The 20,015-nt window shown below is 41.3% G+C and overlaps 1 protein-coding gene across 1 annotated transcript; it reads left to right on the top strand.

Moving 5' to 3' along the window:
* The first annotated feature begins 411 nt into the window (after positions 1–411).
* C11H16orf87 (chromosome 11 C16orf87 homolog) lies at positions 412–18,103 on the top strand. Its single transcript, XM_038754760.1, has 4 exons — positions 412–551; positions 9,466–9,562; positions 13,687–13,869; positions 17,046–18,103. The coding sequence occupies exons 1-4, from the start codon at positions 486–488 to the stop codon at positions 17,162–17,164; spliced, it is 465 nt and encodes a 154-aa protein (XP_038610688.1). The 5' UTR covers positions 412–485; the 3' UTR covers positions 17,165–18,103.
* Positions 18,104–20,015: the final 1,912 nt, after the last annotated feature.

Here is a 20,015-nt window from a genome sequence, read left to right as displayed (position 1 = left end):
GGGGGGGGGCGCGTCCCCGCGACGTGAACGCCCGCCCCTGTGTTCACGCTAAGCCCCGCCCGAGGGCGGTGCGCGCGCAGGCTGTCAGTCAGGTGGGCGCATGCGCTCGTCCTCTTGGGACTCGGTCGAATGTGGTTGGGGGGTGGAGGGGCGCGTCCACGCGACGTGAACGCCCGCCCCTGTCTTCGCGCTAAGCCCCGCTCGAGGGCGGTGCGCATGCGCGCGCGCGCTCGCCTTCTTGGGCCCCGGCGGTCGAACGGCGGGGGGGCGCGTCCCCGCGACGCGAGCGCCCGCCCCTGTCTTCGCGCTAAGCCCCGCCCGAGGGCGGTGCGCGCGCGCGCGCGGGCTGTCAATCAGGCGGGCGCGCATGCGCGCGGGCCGGGGCCGGGGCCGGGCGGCCGCCGCCGCCGCTGAGGGGATGAGGTGAGGGAGGAGAAGGAGGAGGAGGAGCCGGAGGAGCCGCCGCCGCCGCCCGGGGGGAGAGCATGTCCGCAACTCGAGCCAAGAAAGTGAAGATGGCCACCAAATCCTGCCCGGACTGCGATCAGCAGGTGAGCGCTCTGCCTCCCTGCAAAGCCCTCTCACCTCCTCGCCCGTCCCACGTCCTCCCTCCTCACAGCCCACAAACTCGCCCCCTTCCTCCCTTCAGAGCCCTCCTGAGAGCTCACCTCCTCCAGGAAGCCTTCCCACTCTCAGCCCCCTCCTCATCCCCCCCCCCCCCCGCCCTACCTCCTTCCCCTCCCCACAGCACCTGCATATATAATAATAATAATAATAGTGGCATTTATTAAGCGCTTACTATGTGCAAAGCACTGTTCTAAGCGCTGGGGAGGTTACAAGGCGATCAGGTTGTCCCACGTGGGGCTCACAATCCCCATTTTACAGATGAGGTAACTGAGGCCCAGTGAAGCGACTCGCCCAAAGTCACCCGGCTGACAATTGGCGGAGCCGGGGTTTGAACCCATCATCATCATCAGTTGTATTTATTGAGCGCTTACTATGTGCAGGGCACTGTACTAAGCGCTTGGGAAGTACAAGTTGGCAACATATAGAGATAGTCCCTACCCGACCGTGGGCTCACAGTCTAAAAGGGGGAGACAGAGAACAAAACCAAACATACTGGCAAAATAAAATAAGTAGAATAGATATGTACAAGTAAAATAAATAAATCATCATCATCAGTCGTATTTATTGGGCGCTTACTGTGTGCAGAGCACTGGACTAAGCGCTTGGGAAGTACAAGTTGGCAACATGTAGAGACAGTCCCTACCCAACCGTGGGCTCACAGTCTAAAAGGGGGAGACAGAGAACAAAACCAAACATACTAACAAAATAAAGTGAATAGAATAGATATGTACAAGTAAAATAAATAAATAAATCATCATCATCAATCGTATTTATTGAGCGCTTACTATGTGCAGGGCACTGGACTAAGCGCTTGGGAAGTACAAGTTGGCAACATATAGAGACAGTCCCTACCCAACCGTGGGCTCACAGTCTAAAAGGGGGAGACAGAGAACAAAACCAAACATAGTGGCAAAATAAAATAAATAGAATAGGTATGTACAAGTAAAATAAATAAATAAATCATCATCATCATCAGTCGTACTGAGCGCTTACTATGTGCAGAGCACTGGACTAAGCGCTTGGGAAGTACAAGTTGGCAACATATAGAGACAGTCCCTACCCAACAGTGGGCTCACAGTCTAAAAGGGGGAGACAGAGAACAAAACCAAACATACTGGCAAAATAAAATAAATAGAATAGGTATGTACAAGTAAAATAAATAAATAAATCATCATCATCAATCGTATTTATTGAGCGCTTACTGTGTGCAGAGCACTGGACTAAGCGCTTGGGAAGTACAAATTGGCAACGTATAGAGACAGTCCCTACCCGACCGTGGGCTCACAGTCTAAAAGGGGGAGACAGAGAACAAAACCAAACATACTGGCAAAATAAAATAAATAGAATAGATATGTACAAGTAAAATAAATAAATAAATAGAGTAATAAATATGTACAAACATATATACATATATACAGGTGCTGTGGGGAAGGGAAGGAGGTAAGATGGGGGGGATGGAGAGGGGGACGAGGGGGAGAGGAAGGAAGGGGCTCCACCTCTAACTCCAAAGCCCGTGCTCTTCTCCACTGAGCCACGCTACTTCTCTATATATGTTGGTACAGATTTATTACCCTATTTTACTTGCATATATTTATTCTATTTAATTCATTTGGTTAATATGTTTTGTTTTGTTGTCTGTCTCCCCCTTCTAGACTGTGAGCCCGCTGTTGGGTAGGGACCGTCTCTAGATGTTGCCAACTTGGACTTCCCAAGCGCTTAGTACAGTGCTCTGCACGCCTGCCTCCTTCCCCTCCCCACAGCGCCTGTATATATGTTGGTGCAGATTTATTACTCTACTCGTACATACTTATTCTATTTATTTTATTGTGTTAATACGTTTTGTTGTCTGTCTCCCCCTCCTAGACTGTGAGCCCGCTGTTGGGTAGGGACCGTCTCTATATGTTGCCAACTTGTACTTTCCAAGCGCCTAGTGCAGTGCTCTGCACACAGTGAGCGCTTAATAAATGCGATTGAATGAATGAATGAACCTCCTCCGGGAGGCCTCCCCACACTCAGCCCCCTCCTTCCTCTCCCCCTCCCAGAGCACCTGTATATATGTTTGTACAGATTTATTACTCTATTTTACTTGTACATATTTATTCTATTTAATTCATTTTGTTAATATGTTTAGTTTTGCTGTCTGTCTCCCCCTTCTAGACTGTGAGTCTGCTGTTGGGTAGGGACCGTCTCTATATGTTGCCAACTTGTACTTCCCAAGCGCTTAGTACAGTGCTCTGCACACAGTGAGCGCTTAATAAATACGATTGAATGAATGAATGAACCTCCTCCAGGAGGCCTCCCCACACTCAGCCCCCTCCTTCCTCTCCCCCTCCTCATCCCCCGCCCCCCCCCCCCCCCCCCCCCCCGCCCTACCTCCTTCCCCTCCCCACAGCACCTGTATATATGTTGGTACAGATTTATTACTCTATTTTACTTGTACATATTTATTCTATTTATTTTATTTTGTTAATATGTTTTGTTTTGTTGTGTGTCTCCCCCGTCTAGACTGTGATCCCGCTGTTGGGTAGGGACCCTCTCTATATGTTGCCAACTTGTCCTTCCCAAGCGCTTAGTACAGTGCTCTGCACGCCTCCCCCTCCCCCCCCGCCTTACCTCCTTCCCCTCCCCACAGCACCTGTATATATGTATATATGTTTGTGCATACTTTTTACCCTATTTTACCTGTACATATTCTGTCTATTTTATTGTGTTAATATGTTTTGTTTTCTGTCTCCCCCTCCTAGACTGTGAGCCCGCTGTTGGGTAGGGACCGTCTCTGTATGTTGCCAACTTGTACTTCCCAAGCGCTTAGTCCAGTGCTCTGCACACAGTAAGCGCTCAATAAATAGGATTGAATGAATGAATGAACGAACCTCCTCCAGGAGGCCTCCCCACACTCAGCCCCCTGTTTCCTCTCCTCCCCCCCGCGCCCTTCCTCCTTCCCCTCCCCACAGCAATTGTATATATTTGTAAAGACTTATTACTCTAGTTTACTTGTACTTATTTACTATTCTATTTATTTTGTTAATGAGGTGCACATAGCCATAATTCTATTTATTCTTATGGTATTGATACCCGTCTATTTGCTTTGGTTTGTTGTCTGTCTCCCCCCGCCTTCTTTTTTTTTTTTTTGGTATTAAGCACTTACTATGTGCAAAGCACTGTTGTTGGGTAGGGACCGCTCTCTCTGTTGCCGACTTGTACTTCCCAAGCACTTAGTACAGTACTCTGCACCCAGTAAACGCTCAGTAAATACAATTGAATGAATGAATGAATCGCCCCCCCCGCCCTGCCTCCTTCCCCTCCCCACAGCACTTTCCTATATTTGTACAGATTTATTACTCTATTTCATTTGTATATAGTTTATTTTATTAATGATGTGCATACGTATTGTACTTCCCAAGTGCATAGTCCAGTACTCTACACCCAGTAAATGCTCAGTAAATACGAATGAATGAATGAATCGCCCCCCCCGCCCTACCCTCTTCCCCTCCCCACAGCACTTGTCTATATTTGTACAGATTTATTACTCTATTTCATTTGTGCATACTTTATTTTATTAATGATGTGCATATATATTGTACTTCCCAAGCGCTTAGTCCAGTGCTCTGCACACAGTAAGCGCTCAGTAAATACAATTGAATGAATGAATCGCCCCCTCATCCCCTTCCCCTCCCCACAGCACTTGTCTATATTTGTACAGATTTGTTACTCTATTTCATTTGTACATACTTACTCTATTTTATTAATGATGGGTATATATATATTGTATTTCCCAAGCACTTAGTCCAGTGCTCCGCATACAGTAAGCACTCAATGAATACGATTGAATGAATAGCTATCATTCTATTTATTCTGATGGTATTGACCCCCGTCTCCTTGTTTGGTTTCGTTGTCTGCCTCCCCCCTTCTAGACCGTGAGCCAGTTGTTGGGTAGGGACCGTCGCCATATGTTGCCGGTTTGTACTGTCCCAAGCGCTTAGTACAGTGCTCTGCACGCAGTAAGCGATCAATCAATACGGTTGAGTGAAGGAATGCCGAATTGTACTTTCCAAGCGCTTAGTACAGTGCTCTGCACCCAGGAAGCGAGCCTTCTGGACTGTGAGCCCGTTATGGGGTTGGGACCGTCTCTAGATGTTGCCGATTTGTACTCTCCCAAGCGCTTAGTACAGTGCTCTGCACACAGTAAGTGCTCAATAAATACCATTGAATGAATGAATGAATGAATGAATGGCATTTGTTTGATCTATCCGCCCGCAGCCTTGGGGTGGCTCAGTCAATCCACCGCATTCACCCCCAGCGCTTAGTACGGTGCCCGGCACGTAGTAAGCGCCTAACAACTACCATCATGATGATTATTTTTCAGTGGGCACTGAGCCAAATGCCTGGGAGACTACAGCAGGGCAGAGGTGGAAGGAAACCTCTCCTTTCCTAATAATAATCATTATTATGGTATTTGTTAAGCGCTTACTATGTACTAAGCGCCCGGGTGGATGCAGGCAAATCGGGTCGGACGCGGTCCCTGCCCCACCTGGGGCTCCCAGTCTTCATCCCCATTTTACAGAGGAGGAAACTGAGGTCCAGAGAAGTCAAGTGACTTGCCCAAGGTCACACAGCAGATAAGCGGCGGAGCCGGGATTGCACCCGAAGCAGCGTGGCGCAGTGGAAAGAGCCCGGACTTGGGAGTCAGGTGTCATGGGTTCTAATCCTGGCTCCGCCACTGGTCTGCTGTGTGACCTTGGGCAAGTCACTTAACTTCTCTGTGCCTCAGTTCCCTCATCTGTGCAACGGGGATTAAGACTGTGAGCCCCACGTGGGACAACCTGATGACCTTGTATCCACCCCAGCGCTTGGCACGTAGTAAGCGCTTAACAGAGCGCTTTTTATCAGGCCTGCTTTTGACTTTGGGCATCTTTGAAGTGACTTGCGTGACCTTTGAACCGGCGGTCAGGCCGGCTCCCGCTCCCTTCCCCCTCCACCTGCTTCCCTTCTCCTCATGTGAAAAGAGAGGGCAGGAAAATCATTTTCCCCGCCGGGCACGTAGGGTAGGGAGCAGATGAGGTTTGGCCCAGAAAGGTGCCCTGGAAGGAGAATTACAATGCCACTCTGATCCGTATGTTGGCTCCTTTCGTTGCCTAGTCGTTAGTCCTGGTTTCCTTATCTGTTGAGCCCAGAGAGGTCAGAAGGTCACTTGGCTGCCTTGCTCTAAAAGACAGTTGGGGTTAAGCCTGGCGGCCTGTTTTGTTCCCTTTGCGGGTCTTTTCTAGGTGGGCATCCACCTTCTTCGGCCTGCTGCCAAATCTCTTCCTTGAATCCGCTTGCCACCCCCAAACCCTCCCTTTGGATATAACTCTGTTGCTTTTGAAATGTCTTGGCCTTGGCAAGGACATCATAGGATTTCACTTAATTCCGAGACGAGAAGTGGTGCTTTGAGGTAGAAGAAATTTTCAGTCTCCTCTTTAGACGGAATCCAGAGCATCGCACCCTGATCTTTGTCTGGAATTGAAATTCAGTGTTTAATACTTCTGTCGGAAACCATTGTGCTGTCGAGTCATCTCCGACCCGTAGCGACGCCGCGGACACATCTCCCCCAGAACACCCCACCTCCATCTGCAGTCGTGTATCCGTAGGGTTAAACCCTGCTGACTTTTAAATCGATTTCTTAGCTAGGAAGAATATATGATTTGGTTTGCATGCAAGGAGTAGAAAACAACTTCAAAACTGAAACGATCTGTTTATGATAAAATGCATTTCTGTGTCCAGGAAAACTGAAATAGGTGTCGTGTGTAATGGGATTTATTCAAAACAGCTTTCCTCCTTTTGCGCTTCAGTACTGTCTTCACAGCATTTTGAAAGAAGGGAGATTTTTCTGAAATAAACTACCTTTAGGGTGAAATTTTGTGAGGTGATGAACTTCTCAAATTGTAAGGTTGTTGGTTTTGTGTTTTTTTTTGAAGATGAATTGTTTTTAACAAAGGGGTAAATTGGAGACCTGGTCATACTAGTGTTGAAATCATTAATTAAAATGATTAAGCAATAACAGTCAAGTTTTCAGTTCTGCCACTTATGGAAAAAAGTGGGAAAATGAATACCATTATGACTCATTTGGTTTATGTGGCTAGATTCCTCTTGCAGTAGATTATTTAAAGCATTTCTGCTTGCCCATGGTAATGGTGTGGTATGCATTATGCTTTCCTAAGATTTGTGTGGTATGCATTATGATTTCCCACTTATGTAGGGCACAAGTCATTGCAAACGCTGACATGTTTTACTTGGCATAAAGTGATAGTTTAGAAGTAGCATACCTGGTTTTAATATCCTGGCTGAAGAAGGGAAAAGAATATTTCCAAAGAGGACTTTGCAGAAGTCCCTACAAGCAATCAAAATAGTGGTGGTGGGATTTTATTTCAGCAGATCAGAGAAGGAAATTAAATACGGTACTCCTGTTTCAAAATCATAAAGTAACACCCCACATTTGTCTTAGCCTTTACCTAATGTAAATACTTAAAGAGGATTTATCTACTCGAGGATCCAAACAGCTTCTTAAAAGCTATTGTATCAATAAGTACCAATCTCAGGGTTGAGGCAAGATATGTCAGATTCATTTAAAAATTAGTTTAGGTTTTATCAAAGGAAACTTCATTTTTTAGTTAAGGAATTGAAAAACTAAGATTAAGCCTGATTGCTTGTAATATGGTTTCACATAAAGAGGCTAAACATAATAATAATCCCCAAGAATAATTTCAGTTTCAGTTTTAAACAGAGTACAGCCTGGTGGGTTTAGGTAATCTTCATCAAACAGTTGATAGATTTAGCTCCAGTTTTCAGTATAGGAGTCTTCACACATTTTGTTGCATTCTTCAGTGTTCAAAAAGCTTTAACAGAATGTGTGTGTGTTTGTGTGTGTGTATACCTACGTATTATACGTGTATAATATGTGTATATATAAATCAACAGTCCATGAGCCCAGTAAACAGGAAAGAGTCGTACATTTTCAGTTGCTTTGCAATATCTCCTTTGCAAACCTGTGTTGAAATGAAAAATGAGAAATTTGAATTGTTCAAGCAATGTTCAAGCAAAAATTCCTCATTTCACATCTCTCACTCCCATTAATAACGGCAGTTTTGCATCGATTCCCATCTTTTTTGTGTATAGGCCTTTTATTTTTTCCTTTTGTGGGTTGGTGAGTCTTTTCATAGATGTCTGTTCGGTATCTTTAAGTGGTGTGTCACTGGATGTATAGCAAACATTATGTATCTCTGATAGAAGAGGGTGGAACTCAGCACTGAAATTTTTCAATGAAGTTCTTTGTAATGTGGTTATTTTAGAGCCTTGACTTTTTTTAATCTAGGAAGCAAATTAAGATCTTGGTCTTTTTCCCCTGTAAAGTTTGTTTACCAATTGTTTTTGGAGAGGCATAGAAACAACCTAAACAGGCAGCTGTGTAACAAATGGCTAGAAACAGTAACCCTGTAGTACCCCTGGCTTTGGGAACAGTAAATAAATTCTAGCCATTTTTTACGTTGTTGTTGGGGTTTTTTTTGTGTGTGTCTTGCTTAACATTCGGAAAATATAGTACTATAACTCCTTTCAGCACTTGGAAGACCATCTCAGCTTCAGGGCAATCTATTATGTCCTACGTGATAGGCCAAATTCCCCAGTTAATAATATTGTTGTCTGTGTAGGTGAACTTTTCTGCCTAAGACCATTTCTCCTACCAGAGGTCAAAACTGAAACTATCTGATGGCTGAGGAAATGTCTCCCTCCCTCTCCCCCGACCTCCAAGATTTTAATACACAAAAGTTCCTCTTTTCAGTGGCTCAGTTCAGAAACAGGATGCTGTTTAACTATGGAATTCTCTTTCATTAAGAACTGAAGAAAAAACCTGGTGGTGGTGGTGGTTGGAAAAAAAAAATTGGAAAGAATTAACTCAGCCAGTATTTGTGAATTCTGGGTCCATGAGCCAAGTTTTTGGCTCCCTTATCTGGAATTGCAGCAGCCTGGGCTATTTCTGAATCTGGGTTGGTATGTGTTCCTTGTGTTCAAGAATGAAGTCTATTAACTTAGAATTTATTGAACTAGAATGAGTGCAAGGAAGTGCACACCCAAAAAAGAAGGGATAAACTGAAAGCATAGCTTATTTTTTTAGCCTCCCGAAGAGCATTTTTTAAAAAAAGTTTTAAAACACATTTTGTGTGAAAGTACTTAATAGCGTGTCTAAGTATAAAGGAAATGAGTCAACACCTGCCAAATTGATTCAGAAGGATATGTGAGTTGAATGCAAAAATGACTAACTCATTTTTGGTAGATATTTTTTTCCCTCTATTTTTAAAACCCCACTGTATGAATGAGACATTATATATATATATATGGTCAAATGAGTTGCTAACAGGGAAGCTATTGCTTTAAATTCAGTTCTTAAATTTGACGTTTTTTTTAAAGCACACGTGATAGTTTTAAGCTACTTTAATCAAAGCCCAGAAAAAAATACAATACCAAAAATTTAATTAGCTTAATTAAATTAAGGGTTTGCATACCACAGTAGAAGGCATCCTATAAATACTGGAATAATAAAAGTAACATTAAACCTGATAAAGAACGGGAGGAGAATGGTTTGCTTTCGGTGGAAATGGCAAATTTTTTTTGTTCATAATTGTCTTGCTCATAGTGGTTTAAGATGATTTTCTGCTGCACCTCTGGTAAAACAAATCTTTGAGCTGCCCTTGGTTGTAAGGTCATGAAAGGAGTGTCTACTAGTGGAAAGATTGTGTTTTTACTTAAACCATAGTATATATGTAGAAAATGTTTTTCTTTAAATGCTTTTTCTATTTATTTCAGGTTCCTGTTGCATGTAAATCATGTCCTTGTGGTTATATATTTATTAGTAGAAAACTCTTAAATGCAAAGCATGCAGAGAAATCACCACCTTCTGCAGGTAAAATGGGATTCCTTTGTTACATATTTATAGTTCGGGGAAACAAAATGGTGAATTGTAGATTAACTTCTATAAATTCATTGCTAATATTCTAGCCTCTGGTGAAATTGTAGAAGGACAACAGTTTGAAAAAAATCGGAAGTGCTGTTTTTTGGGGGTTTGCTTTTTTTTTTTCATTTCCTCAGTAAGAATGTGTAGCCTTTAAACGTTAGCTTCATCAAAATTCAGATGCCGATAGGTATTTTATAAATTACAACTTGAAAAAGGGTAACTTGGAAAGAATAAAATATTGAAGGGTTTTCAGTTATTGGTTTTCATTTTAGAAGTGCAGATCATCCTTCTGAATATATTACTGTATTTAGAACTTCCAATGTATCAGCAAGAAATAACTTATTTTCATAAAGGGAAGCTATAGGTAATCAGTGTTTTTTTAGGGGAAAAGCACATTAAAGAGGTGGTAATGTCATTTTAAATGGCTGTTTGAATTTTTTTTATTGCTCATCGGTAGGCCAGAACAAATCATGTACTTCTGGGCCTCCTAATACAAATCAGTGAATGCAAATTTCTATATATTTATGAAAGCAAAGATTCTGAAAAATGGTTGATTCCACCATTCCTAAAGTCCAGAAAGACAGTAAGGTCCAACCAAAGGAACAGCAGCTTCCTGGACTAATTAGGTGGCTACTTAAACCTCTAATCTTTGTTTCTCACTAATTTCTGTCTGAAGTAATGGGGATGTGAGAATTTGCTTCTTGCCAAAGGACCTGACCTACAAGAGAGGGAAGAGGACTGTGAATTGCTCACTCGATAAGTGAACCATTTGCAGTTTTCTAGGCCACTGGGAGTGTAATTTGAGTGACAGAAAGGTGATTTGCCAGTTTTGCATATATGTATATGTGAAGTTTATATATTGTATTAAATCGTAGTATGTGTGTGTACACACGCACACATAGATAGCTGCTCTTGCTTGAAGACGACACTGTTGACAGTGAGATTCCATCCCTTTGTGAATGACATTGAGAACAGTCTCATCCACGATGTGCCTGTTGTAGGGCAGACACCATTTCTACCCTCTGTCCATTCAGAGTCCTTTTACATCCCGAAGTAGGTCTGCTTTGACTCGAAGGATACTTTCAAATGGCACAGCTATAAAAATACATATGTACGTCCATTCCAAATTAAGTAAAATGCTTACTTCCTAAATAGAGCTGCTTGGACACCACTTGACGCTTTCTGCATTTCAATTTTACTCAGTACTCATCTTTATCGAAATACCTAAAAATGAAAATAAAAGTCTAACAGTTTTTTTTTTAATGTCAAAATGTGAGTCATAGTTCTGCATTCCATTCCGGGTGGGTGATAGAAGTGCATATTTCTTGTTCAGTGAAGGAAACCCATCTGGGTTTTTTTAATGATTTGGGGGGTTTTTTTGGTATCTGTTAAGTGCTTACTATGTGCCAGGCACTGCACTGTGTGCTGGGGTGGATACAAGATAATCAGTGGATACAGTCCACGTCCCACATGGAGCTCACAATCTGAGTAGGAGGGAGTAGTATTTAATTCCTATTTTACAGATGAGGTAAGTGAGGCACAGAGAAGTGAAGTGGGTTGCCCAAGGTCACTTAGCAGGTAAGTGGCAGTGCCAGGATTAGAACCCAGGTCCTCTGGGCCTGTGCTCTTTCCACTTGGCCATGCTGCTTATACGTACGGCAATCAGTCAATGGTACTAATTCATGCAATCATATTTGTTGAGCAATTACTGTGTGCAAAGCACTGTACTATCAATCAATCAATCGTATTTATCATCATCATCATCAGTCGTATTTATTGAGCGCTTACTGTGTGCTGAGCACTGTACTAAGCGCTTGGGAAGTACAAGTTGGCAACATGTAGAGACAGTCCCTACACAACAGTGGGCTCACAGTCTAGAAGGGGGAGACAGAGAACAAAACCAAACATATTAACAAAATGAAAGAGTACCGTATCACAACATAGAAACATTCCTGCCCACAACTGGCTCACAGTCTAGAGGGCGAGACAGACATTAATATAAATAAATAAATAAATAAACAAATGATAAGTAGATAAATTACAGGTATGTGCCGTGGGGATGGGAGGGAGGATGAATGAAGGAGCAAGTAAGAGTGGCGCAGAAGGGAGTGGGAGAAGAGAGAGCTTAGTCAGGGAAGGCTTCTTGAAGGAGATGTGCCTTCAGTAAGGTTTTGAAGCAGGAGAGGGTAATTATCTGTCTGATAGGAGGTAGGATGTGGGTGAGAGGTCAGTGGTGAGGCAAACGAGATGGAGGTACAGTGAAAAGGTTAGCATTAGAGCAACGAAGTGGGCGGACTGAGTTGTAGCAGGAGAGTGAGGCGAGGTAGGAGGGGACAAGGTGATTAAGTGCTTTAAAGCCAATGGTGAGGAGTTTTTGTTTGCGGAGGTGGATGGGCAACCACTGGAGTACCTTGAGGAGTGGGGAAACATGGTCTGAACGGTTTTGAAGGAAAACGATTTGGGCAGCAAATAGAGTACATACTGGACTGGGGAGATACGGAAAGCTGGGAGGTCAGTGAGGAGGCTGATATAATAATCAGTGGTATTTGAACACTTACTGTTTGCAGAGCACTCAGGAGAAATTTCTTGCCCACAAGGAGCCTATGGTCTAGAGGAGGAGGCAGACATTAATATAAACCAATTACAGCTATGCACACAAGCGCTATGGGGCTGAGGGTGGGGTGAATATGAAGTGCTCAAAGGGTATCTTATCGTTTTATTCATTTTGGTATTGTGTGGAAGCGAGGGGTTGAACTAAAATGGTTCAGGACCTTGCTTAAATCATGTAAATTTGTGTAATGAGCATAATCCCAAACTTTGCCTACTTAACAGCTTTCTAGATCTTAATACAGATTTTTTTTTGGCCCCCACGTTTGAGAATTAGATGAACTTGGTTCCCTCCAAACATTTCTTGTTTCTCCATTCCGTTCTCTTTTCTGGTTTTGAACATTTACTGTAGGCCTGGAAAAAATTCCGCTTTCCTAATTTGGTATAAATAATGATTTAAAAAGACCCATGTTGCAATTTAGTATTTTGCCCGTTGGGTAGGGACTGTCTGTATATGTTGCTGACGTGTACTTCCCAAGCGCTTAGTACAGTGCCCTGCACACAGTAAGTGCTCAATAAATACGATTGAATGAATGAATGATATATTTTTTCATATAAAAGGTTTTAACAGAGCCTGTAGTCTTTCCCTTTTCATTTCTTGGAACCGAGGATCACATTATTGTATTGTGTACAAGCTATATAATAGAATGCCTTTCCTTAAATGATATCACAAAGCATAGCAGTAATGGTTGCCAACTTGTACTTCCCGAGCGCTTAGTACAGTGCTCTGCACACAGTAAGCACTCAATAAATATGATTGATTGATTGATTATGGTTGTACTTAGTTAACTCAGTTCCACAAAAATTCTGAGAGAGGCAATGGCAAAATAGGTCTAGTGCGAAACTTGGAGATAATTTTCCCCTTCTCTTTTCTAGGATATAGTCAGGGTAGGAGTGGAACCTGGGGTGGCCTCTAATGATTTTAGTAACTTTAGGACATGTAGTTGTCAATTTTGTACATCTAAATTAGTAATGGGGTGTTTTGACATTTTACTTGGTGTGTATGTTTTGCCTTTGAAAAAAGCTATTCTAAATCGTCGTCGCCTGCCATTTCAGTTAGGGAGTGGCAGGCAATCTAGTTTTTTGAGCATATGATCTGGCTTCAATAAAATCAGTTGCTCACCTGCTCTTAACAGGAAAAGGTTTATTTCTCATCCATCTTGTACCTTTGGATCCCACTTTTTGAAGCACACTATGTAAAACACAATGCACTTTGAGTCATCCCATTGTTACCCTAAGAAAGGAGCCTCTGAGCCCGTATTTTCAAGGCTTTAGATCTCAGGATTCTTGAATGCTTTCTAGCAAGCCAAAAAACGGGGCTGTTAACAAGTGCTTTGAGTTGTGTGAGAAGCCTAGGAAGGCAATAAACTTGCTTGTTCCTAGCACTGTCTGATAAGGAAGAGAAATGAGACGGCAAAAATTTATAGCATAGGCGTAAAATGTGTCGCTTTTATTCATCCATACAGACAACAAGCATGAGGCCAAGAGGAGACGAACAGAGAGAGTTAGGCGGGAGAAGATTAATTCTACTGTTAATAAAGATTTAGAGAACAGAAAGAGATCGCGAAGTAACAGCCATTCAGATCATATCAGACGAGGAAGAGGAAGACCTAAGAGTGCATCTGCAAAAAAACACGAGGAAGAAAGAGGTATGGACATTTAGTTAACCTGCCATTATTAGAGGATTTTTGTACAAAAAGTATAAGCCCTGAGATTTTAATTGGCAAGCCCTGGCTACACAATTCATAAAGCCGCTTGTCATTGGATTTAAATTCCTGACGTGGTTTGGGAATAACATAATGTGCTTCGCGGTGGATGCTTAATTTTTTGTAAGAACTTACATTTCAAATTTGACACAAGGCCATAAATACTGTATTCCTCGTACAAAATGATTTGGTATTTTGATTCCTAAGTGGAACTCGAAGACTTTTTGAGGTTCGTTATGTAGGAGGAGCTGATTACATTGGAGTTAGATTACAAGGAAGAGTTCATGAGTAAACACTCATATCCGCCTCCTTTGACTGTAATTTCTGGAGTATTGCTATATGTAGATGATCTGTAGAGAAAGCCTCCGAAATTAAGCATAGCAATACAATGAACCTATCGAATTTTAAAGGACAGTTTTGAGTTCTGATGAGCTCTATTTTTAGTGGTATCACTGGTTATTTTATTCACTATTGAGTAGCTCTGGTTCTTTTCCCTGATTTCGGAAATGCTAATGACGCCGCGTTTTTGAGAATGAAATCATTCGTTCATTCAGTCGTATTTATTAAGCACTTACTGTGTGCAGAGCACTGTACTAAGGGATTAGGAAATTACAATGCAACAATAAACAGTGACTTTCGCGGCCCAAAGCGAGCCCACAGTCTAGGTCGGGAGAAACAGGGGAAAACCAGAAAACTAAAACTGATTTTTAGGATCCCACTCCGCCAAATGATTACTAAAAGGGATGGTCTGTTGAGGTGATGAATGTAGTGCAACTTTAAGAAGTTATTTTTAAATGACTTTCATACCACTTTTGGTAGCGTTGTATTCAGGCTTTCAGTGTTTGCCCAGGAGAGTATGGACATGTATTTTTACTGTCTGTTGGAGTTATATTTTTTTTCGTTTTCTTAACCCTCATCCCAGCAAGATGTATTTCTTTTCTGTTTGTGTAACTTTTGGGCACAACTAATCCTATCAGTCAGTCAGGGGTATTGTGTACAGAGCAGGATACTAAGGGCTTGGATTCATTTTTGTATTAGTCTAACTTTAGCATACATTTTAGCAAAATTCACACTTCCAGTAGAGGGTATTTCCTTGAACATACGAGGCTTATGTATCCTTTTTGTATTGTTTTCAAAGTGTTTTGTTGATTTATTGCTATTTGTTTGGGCTTCACCCTCATAGACAGTTAAATGTAAAATGTACAGTGTGAATAAAAGCGGTTAAGTGATGCCACCGGGTATTGGAAAATGGGAAGTAGAAAGAGAAGAATTAGCAAAAAAAAGAAGACAGAAAGATGATGTCTGACCCAGAAAAATAAATTATTTTCAGCTAAAGAAATAATACTGTAGACCTTTTCTTTTCTCTCTTCCCTCCCTCAGAAATAAAAGGGGGACCAGGAAAGAGGGTGGGGTATTGGAGGAGAAAGCATGGATAACCTTTAAATCTGAAATGAACAGCTGCATGATGGACAAAGTGATGTAATCTCTCTGGGCTTGAGCTATTTTTTATGATAATTTGGACAAAAGAGCCTTTGCTTGGCAATGACAAATTTTCAGATGTTTTCAATTTCCATAAAAATGCATTTCTAAGGCCAGTTTCTCATTTCAAGAGTGAATTAAGTATTTTTTCAGCATGTTTATCTGCAAAGATGTCAAATACTAATAATGAAGTAAATCAGTCATTTCAGATGGCATATTGAACCAGATGTATGTAGGAAAGGTCATCTCCTTGTGAAATGTGTGCACTTAGGGCAGAACAGAGTGGAAATGATGGCAGAGGCAGTTTGTACATTCTTTATTCATCAGTAGCGATTTTTTTTAGCTGTTTTAGTCTTCATTTTATGGTCCATCTGGATATTTCTGGACTCAGAGGACCCACCTGAAAAGTGTTTTGGATCAAGCTTTAATTATAAACAAATGATGCCAGTTATCTTTCAAAAAGGGCTTTCAGTTGCCCGGATAAGTAGCATCTTTATTTTAGCTGCATAGTAATGCCAGGAAGACCATAAAGTTGTCTTAAAAATCACCTGAGGTAACAGATATTCCTGACAAAACTATAGTGGACAATTGAACTTTTATTTTCTTTTCAATTCTTCAGCCTAATAGGTAGCTTTCCCCAATTAAGTATAAAAAAAATTAAGAATATGTGAATGGCATACAATATGTTAGGCTTTCTTTGAATTTGTCAGCAGAGTTGACCCCGATGAATTATGCACTTTTTCTTTTTTAAAAAAATTCTCATTTCTAGAATCTCAGTTGCTCATTAAATAAGCAGCTGCTCGGTGAAAATGTACGGTTTCAATGAAGCCTTTGAGTGAAACCTGAAGGTATTACAGAAAACAGGAAATGCTTCTAAACAAAGAATCCCAATGTTTCCTAAACCATAAAAAGAGTGGGAAAAAAAATTCCCAACTATATTCAATTTGTTAGGGTAGTGCTGCACCATCCCTCTTTTAGGTCAGATGTCCATTGAACATGAACCAATAAGAAATGTCCAGCTGAAATCTATATTGTGATTAATTTCATTGATATGTAGTTAAGAATGTTAAGCCTGAGTCTTTGACCAACTAAACTTATGAGTGATTATTCTAAGTACAGTGTATGCATAATCTGCTTCTGCAATTTATCTGCCACCCCAGATCTGTTTATGCGAATAATACTCTCTGCTGCACAATCTCTGGAAAAAAATTGCCATTCATTCTCCACAGCATAGATAAATAGATCTAGCTTTCTGAAACCAGGGCGACATGTGGTAACAATGAAGAGACTCTGCAAAAAGTAGATAAAATTCACCTCGTCCAAAAAAGAATAAAGAGGTTCTCGTTTCGGGGAAGAGAAGGTTGATTATTTGGCTTGAAATTCTTTGGAAGTAGGTTGGACCTCCCCCCAAAATACTGGGGACTTTGAGGCTGTTTAGACTAAGATGATTCAAATAATTGAAATTTAGTCATTTTTGAGTTAAATTCCTTCATGTCTTAGTGGGAATGGCTTCTTTAATAATAGTGCATGGCCCATACTGTAGAACAGAATTTTTTATATATGAGAAATCGGTTACATTAAAAAAAAATTGCATTCACTACCCCGTTTAATTGTGCCCTAACTCTATTTTCCTTTGACAGAGAAACAGGAAAAGGAAATTGACATCTATGCTAACCTTTCTGATGAAAAGGCTTTCGTGTTTTCTGTCGCCTTGGCAGAAATAAATAGAAAAATTATCAATCAAAGACTTATACTCTGACAATTTGCAAAATCTGATGCAACTGTCTTCAGGATGACACCAGAAGATTCTCAAGCTGTTATGGACTCTCGGGAGCATTCTGTCTGCATCAACAAGGGCCATTGATTCTTTTCTCCCTCTTTTAATCCATCGCATCATTTAGCCTGTGCCACTCTTTTGGAGCAGAGATGTAGGCTTGGGTGTGTGCGTGTGTATGCGTGTGTGTGTGTGTGTGTGTGTGTTTTCTTGTGCGTCTGTTGTTCCCCCAAGAAGTAGTGTCAGTGTTTCGTGTTTGGAATATAAGGAAGTAAATGCATTTGGTCTCTTGAAAAAAAAAAAAAAATGCCTGATGGATGCAGAGGGAGGGGGAAGACCAGGGAAAGGAAATGCACTAGAGTATTTTCTTCAGTTTGCCATCAGAGATGCAATATTTTAAATATTTGGAAAGAGAACGATCTTGCTTTTAAAAAAATAAATATTTCAGATTTTTCAGCTATAACAGTTTACATATGTACAGGTCACCTAACATTTAATAAACTTGTAATTGATATTTTATTGAGCTGGGAATTAAAAATGTTCATAATGTAATTTTTTTTTCTTAAATTAAGGATTCTTCTTAGCCCGTTTTTTTTTTATGATTGAAGGCCTAGCGTCTGGTGTCTATCCTGGCGATGCTTTGAGACTGCGAGTTGGGTGGGGGAATACTTGATAATACCAAGGACCCTTCGCACGGTGCAGACATCCACCATGTTCTATTGAATGTGATTTATTTCTAGGCTGAACAAAAGCTTTTCTGCTCTCAAGTTGATGCCTGTTAACCTGAACATAAACTGTATTTATTATAGGCAAAATGTTTCTTGAGTATTCATTTTTAAAAGGTAATGTTTCTGTCTGAATGGTTTAAAAGTGTAACTTCAGTTTCTGGAAATAATAAAATTTAAAATTAAAAGTAAGGAAATAGCTTTGTTATTGGTCAGCTCTCTGTTCTAGTGAAAGGTGTTAAATGCAGTTTATTTTCAAGGTTGTTTGCAGCATGAAATGTTGCTTATCTAATTTACATTAATTCCATTTAAACTCTTTACCCAGAAGCTAACTTATTCCAAAATTTAATTGAGGCAAAAATCATTGTTCCTCATTTTTCCGTTGGTCCGTTCCAAGTTAGTAAGCTTTTGAGGTAAGTATGGAATCAGGATCCTAAATAGACCAATTTTCCCACTTAAAAGAATCTTCTGCTCCCTCTCAACAACAGCATAGTGAGTTCTAAAAATAAACTCTTAATGAGGCCTACTTGTTTTGTGCTTGGTTGAAGAGGGAGAGCAGGTTATCCTCCAAAACAGATTTCCCAAAATAGTGCTGGGATGCCTAAGTCTCTCTATGCCAGCACTCAAATAAGAAAATTGTCAAAAGTAAAATGTTCTTACTGCCTTCTTTTCCCTACTACAGATTAAATTTAGAATTGGAAGGAGCTTATTAGATGGAAAAAAATGTTTTAAATTGCCATCTTTTATCAAACTAGTAGAACCTAGGAAAAAAAAATCACAATGTTAAAATGTGTAGGCCAGAGTAGGTAGACAAAATTTTTACCTAATTAAATTTTAATTCAGTTATTCTTCCGTTTCCTTAAAAGTTAGTTGAAATTTTATTAAGGGCACCGTTTAAACTTTTCTAGACATGCTGTATTATTGAGCCACAGGGAATTGTATTTACTGAGCCCCTAATGTCTACAGAACACCATAGTACATGCTTGGGGGAATACGTTAAAGTTAGTAGACATGGACCTGCCCTCAAGTAGTTTATGGTATAGTGGGGGAGATGGACACAAAGTAATTTACAAATATAAGAAGAGAAAGGTAAAATGGTTGTGTAGGTGAGGAAAGTGCTTAAACAGAATTTGTACAGAAGTGTGAGGCAACTGGGGCAGTATGTTCTATGGAGAAGAAATAGTATTCGAGGAAGACCTCCTGGAGGAGGTGGGATTTCAGAAGGGCTTTGAGGATGGGGAGAACTCTGATCTGCTGGATTTGAAGGAGGAAGGAGTTTTTCAGGAGGAAGGGATCAGCACTGGGATAGTCAAGAATGAGGCACAGTGAGTGGATTAGCTTGAAAGAAGTGAAGAACATGAATTTGGGGAAGAATGGGCAAGCAAGAAGTTGAGAGTGCCAACAGTACTTTAAAAAGCCGGTGGTCAGGAGTCTCTGCCTGATGCACAGAAGAATGGGATAACCATTGAAGGTTTGTGAGGAGTGGGGAGTATTGGGCGGAGTGTTTTAAAAAATGATTCAGACAGCAGAGTGAAGTATGGACTGGAGGCAGGGAGGCAAGCGAAGAACCGGATAAAATAGTCAAGCCAAGATATGACAGGCCAGGCTGGAGGGCGTTTAGAAGGAGAAGTGGATCCAGGAAATGTGTTGGAGGAAAAAACGATAGAATACAGCAACAGACTGAATATGAGAGTTGACAGGGAGAAATAAGGACACTGATATTGTTCCAGACTTCAGAGATGAGGAGGTTGGTGGTGGTGTCAAATATGATGGGAACGGGAGATGGGGGAGAGGATTTGGAAGGAAATCTTAGGGGCTCAATGTTAGACAGCGCTGGTTGCATTTCCAGGTAGGAGGAAATGTGACATTTCAGTAGTAGTGTCAGGGCTAATGAGGTAGATTTGGAAATTATTCTCATGGAGGTGGTAGTTTCAGCCATGGGAATGGGAGAGCTCCCCAAGTGATGATAGAAAGAGAAGGGGACCCCGAACGGTGTTGAGGGACACTCAAAAATTAGGAGGCGAGAGACTTAGGAAGAGCCAGTGAAAGCCTGAGAAGGATTGGCCAAAAGAGGAAAGAGGAGAAGCGGCATGCCCTAGCAGATAGAGCAC

This window comes from Tachyglossus aculeatus, chromosome 11, assembly GCF_015852505.1.
Source record: "Tachyglossus aculeatus isolate mTacAcu1 chromosome 11, mTacAcu1.pri, whole genome shotgun sequence".
Classification (NCBI taxonomy): domain Eukaryota; kingdom Metazoa; phylum Chordata; class Mammalia; order Monotremata; family Tachyglossidae; genus Tachyglossus; species Tachyglossus aculeatus.
This window is presented reverse-complemented; position numbering and strand designations above follow the sequence as displayed.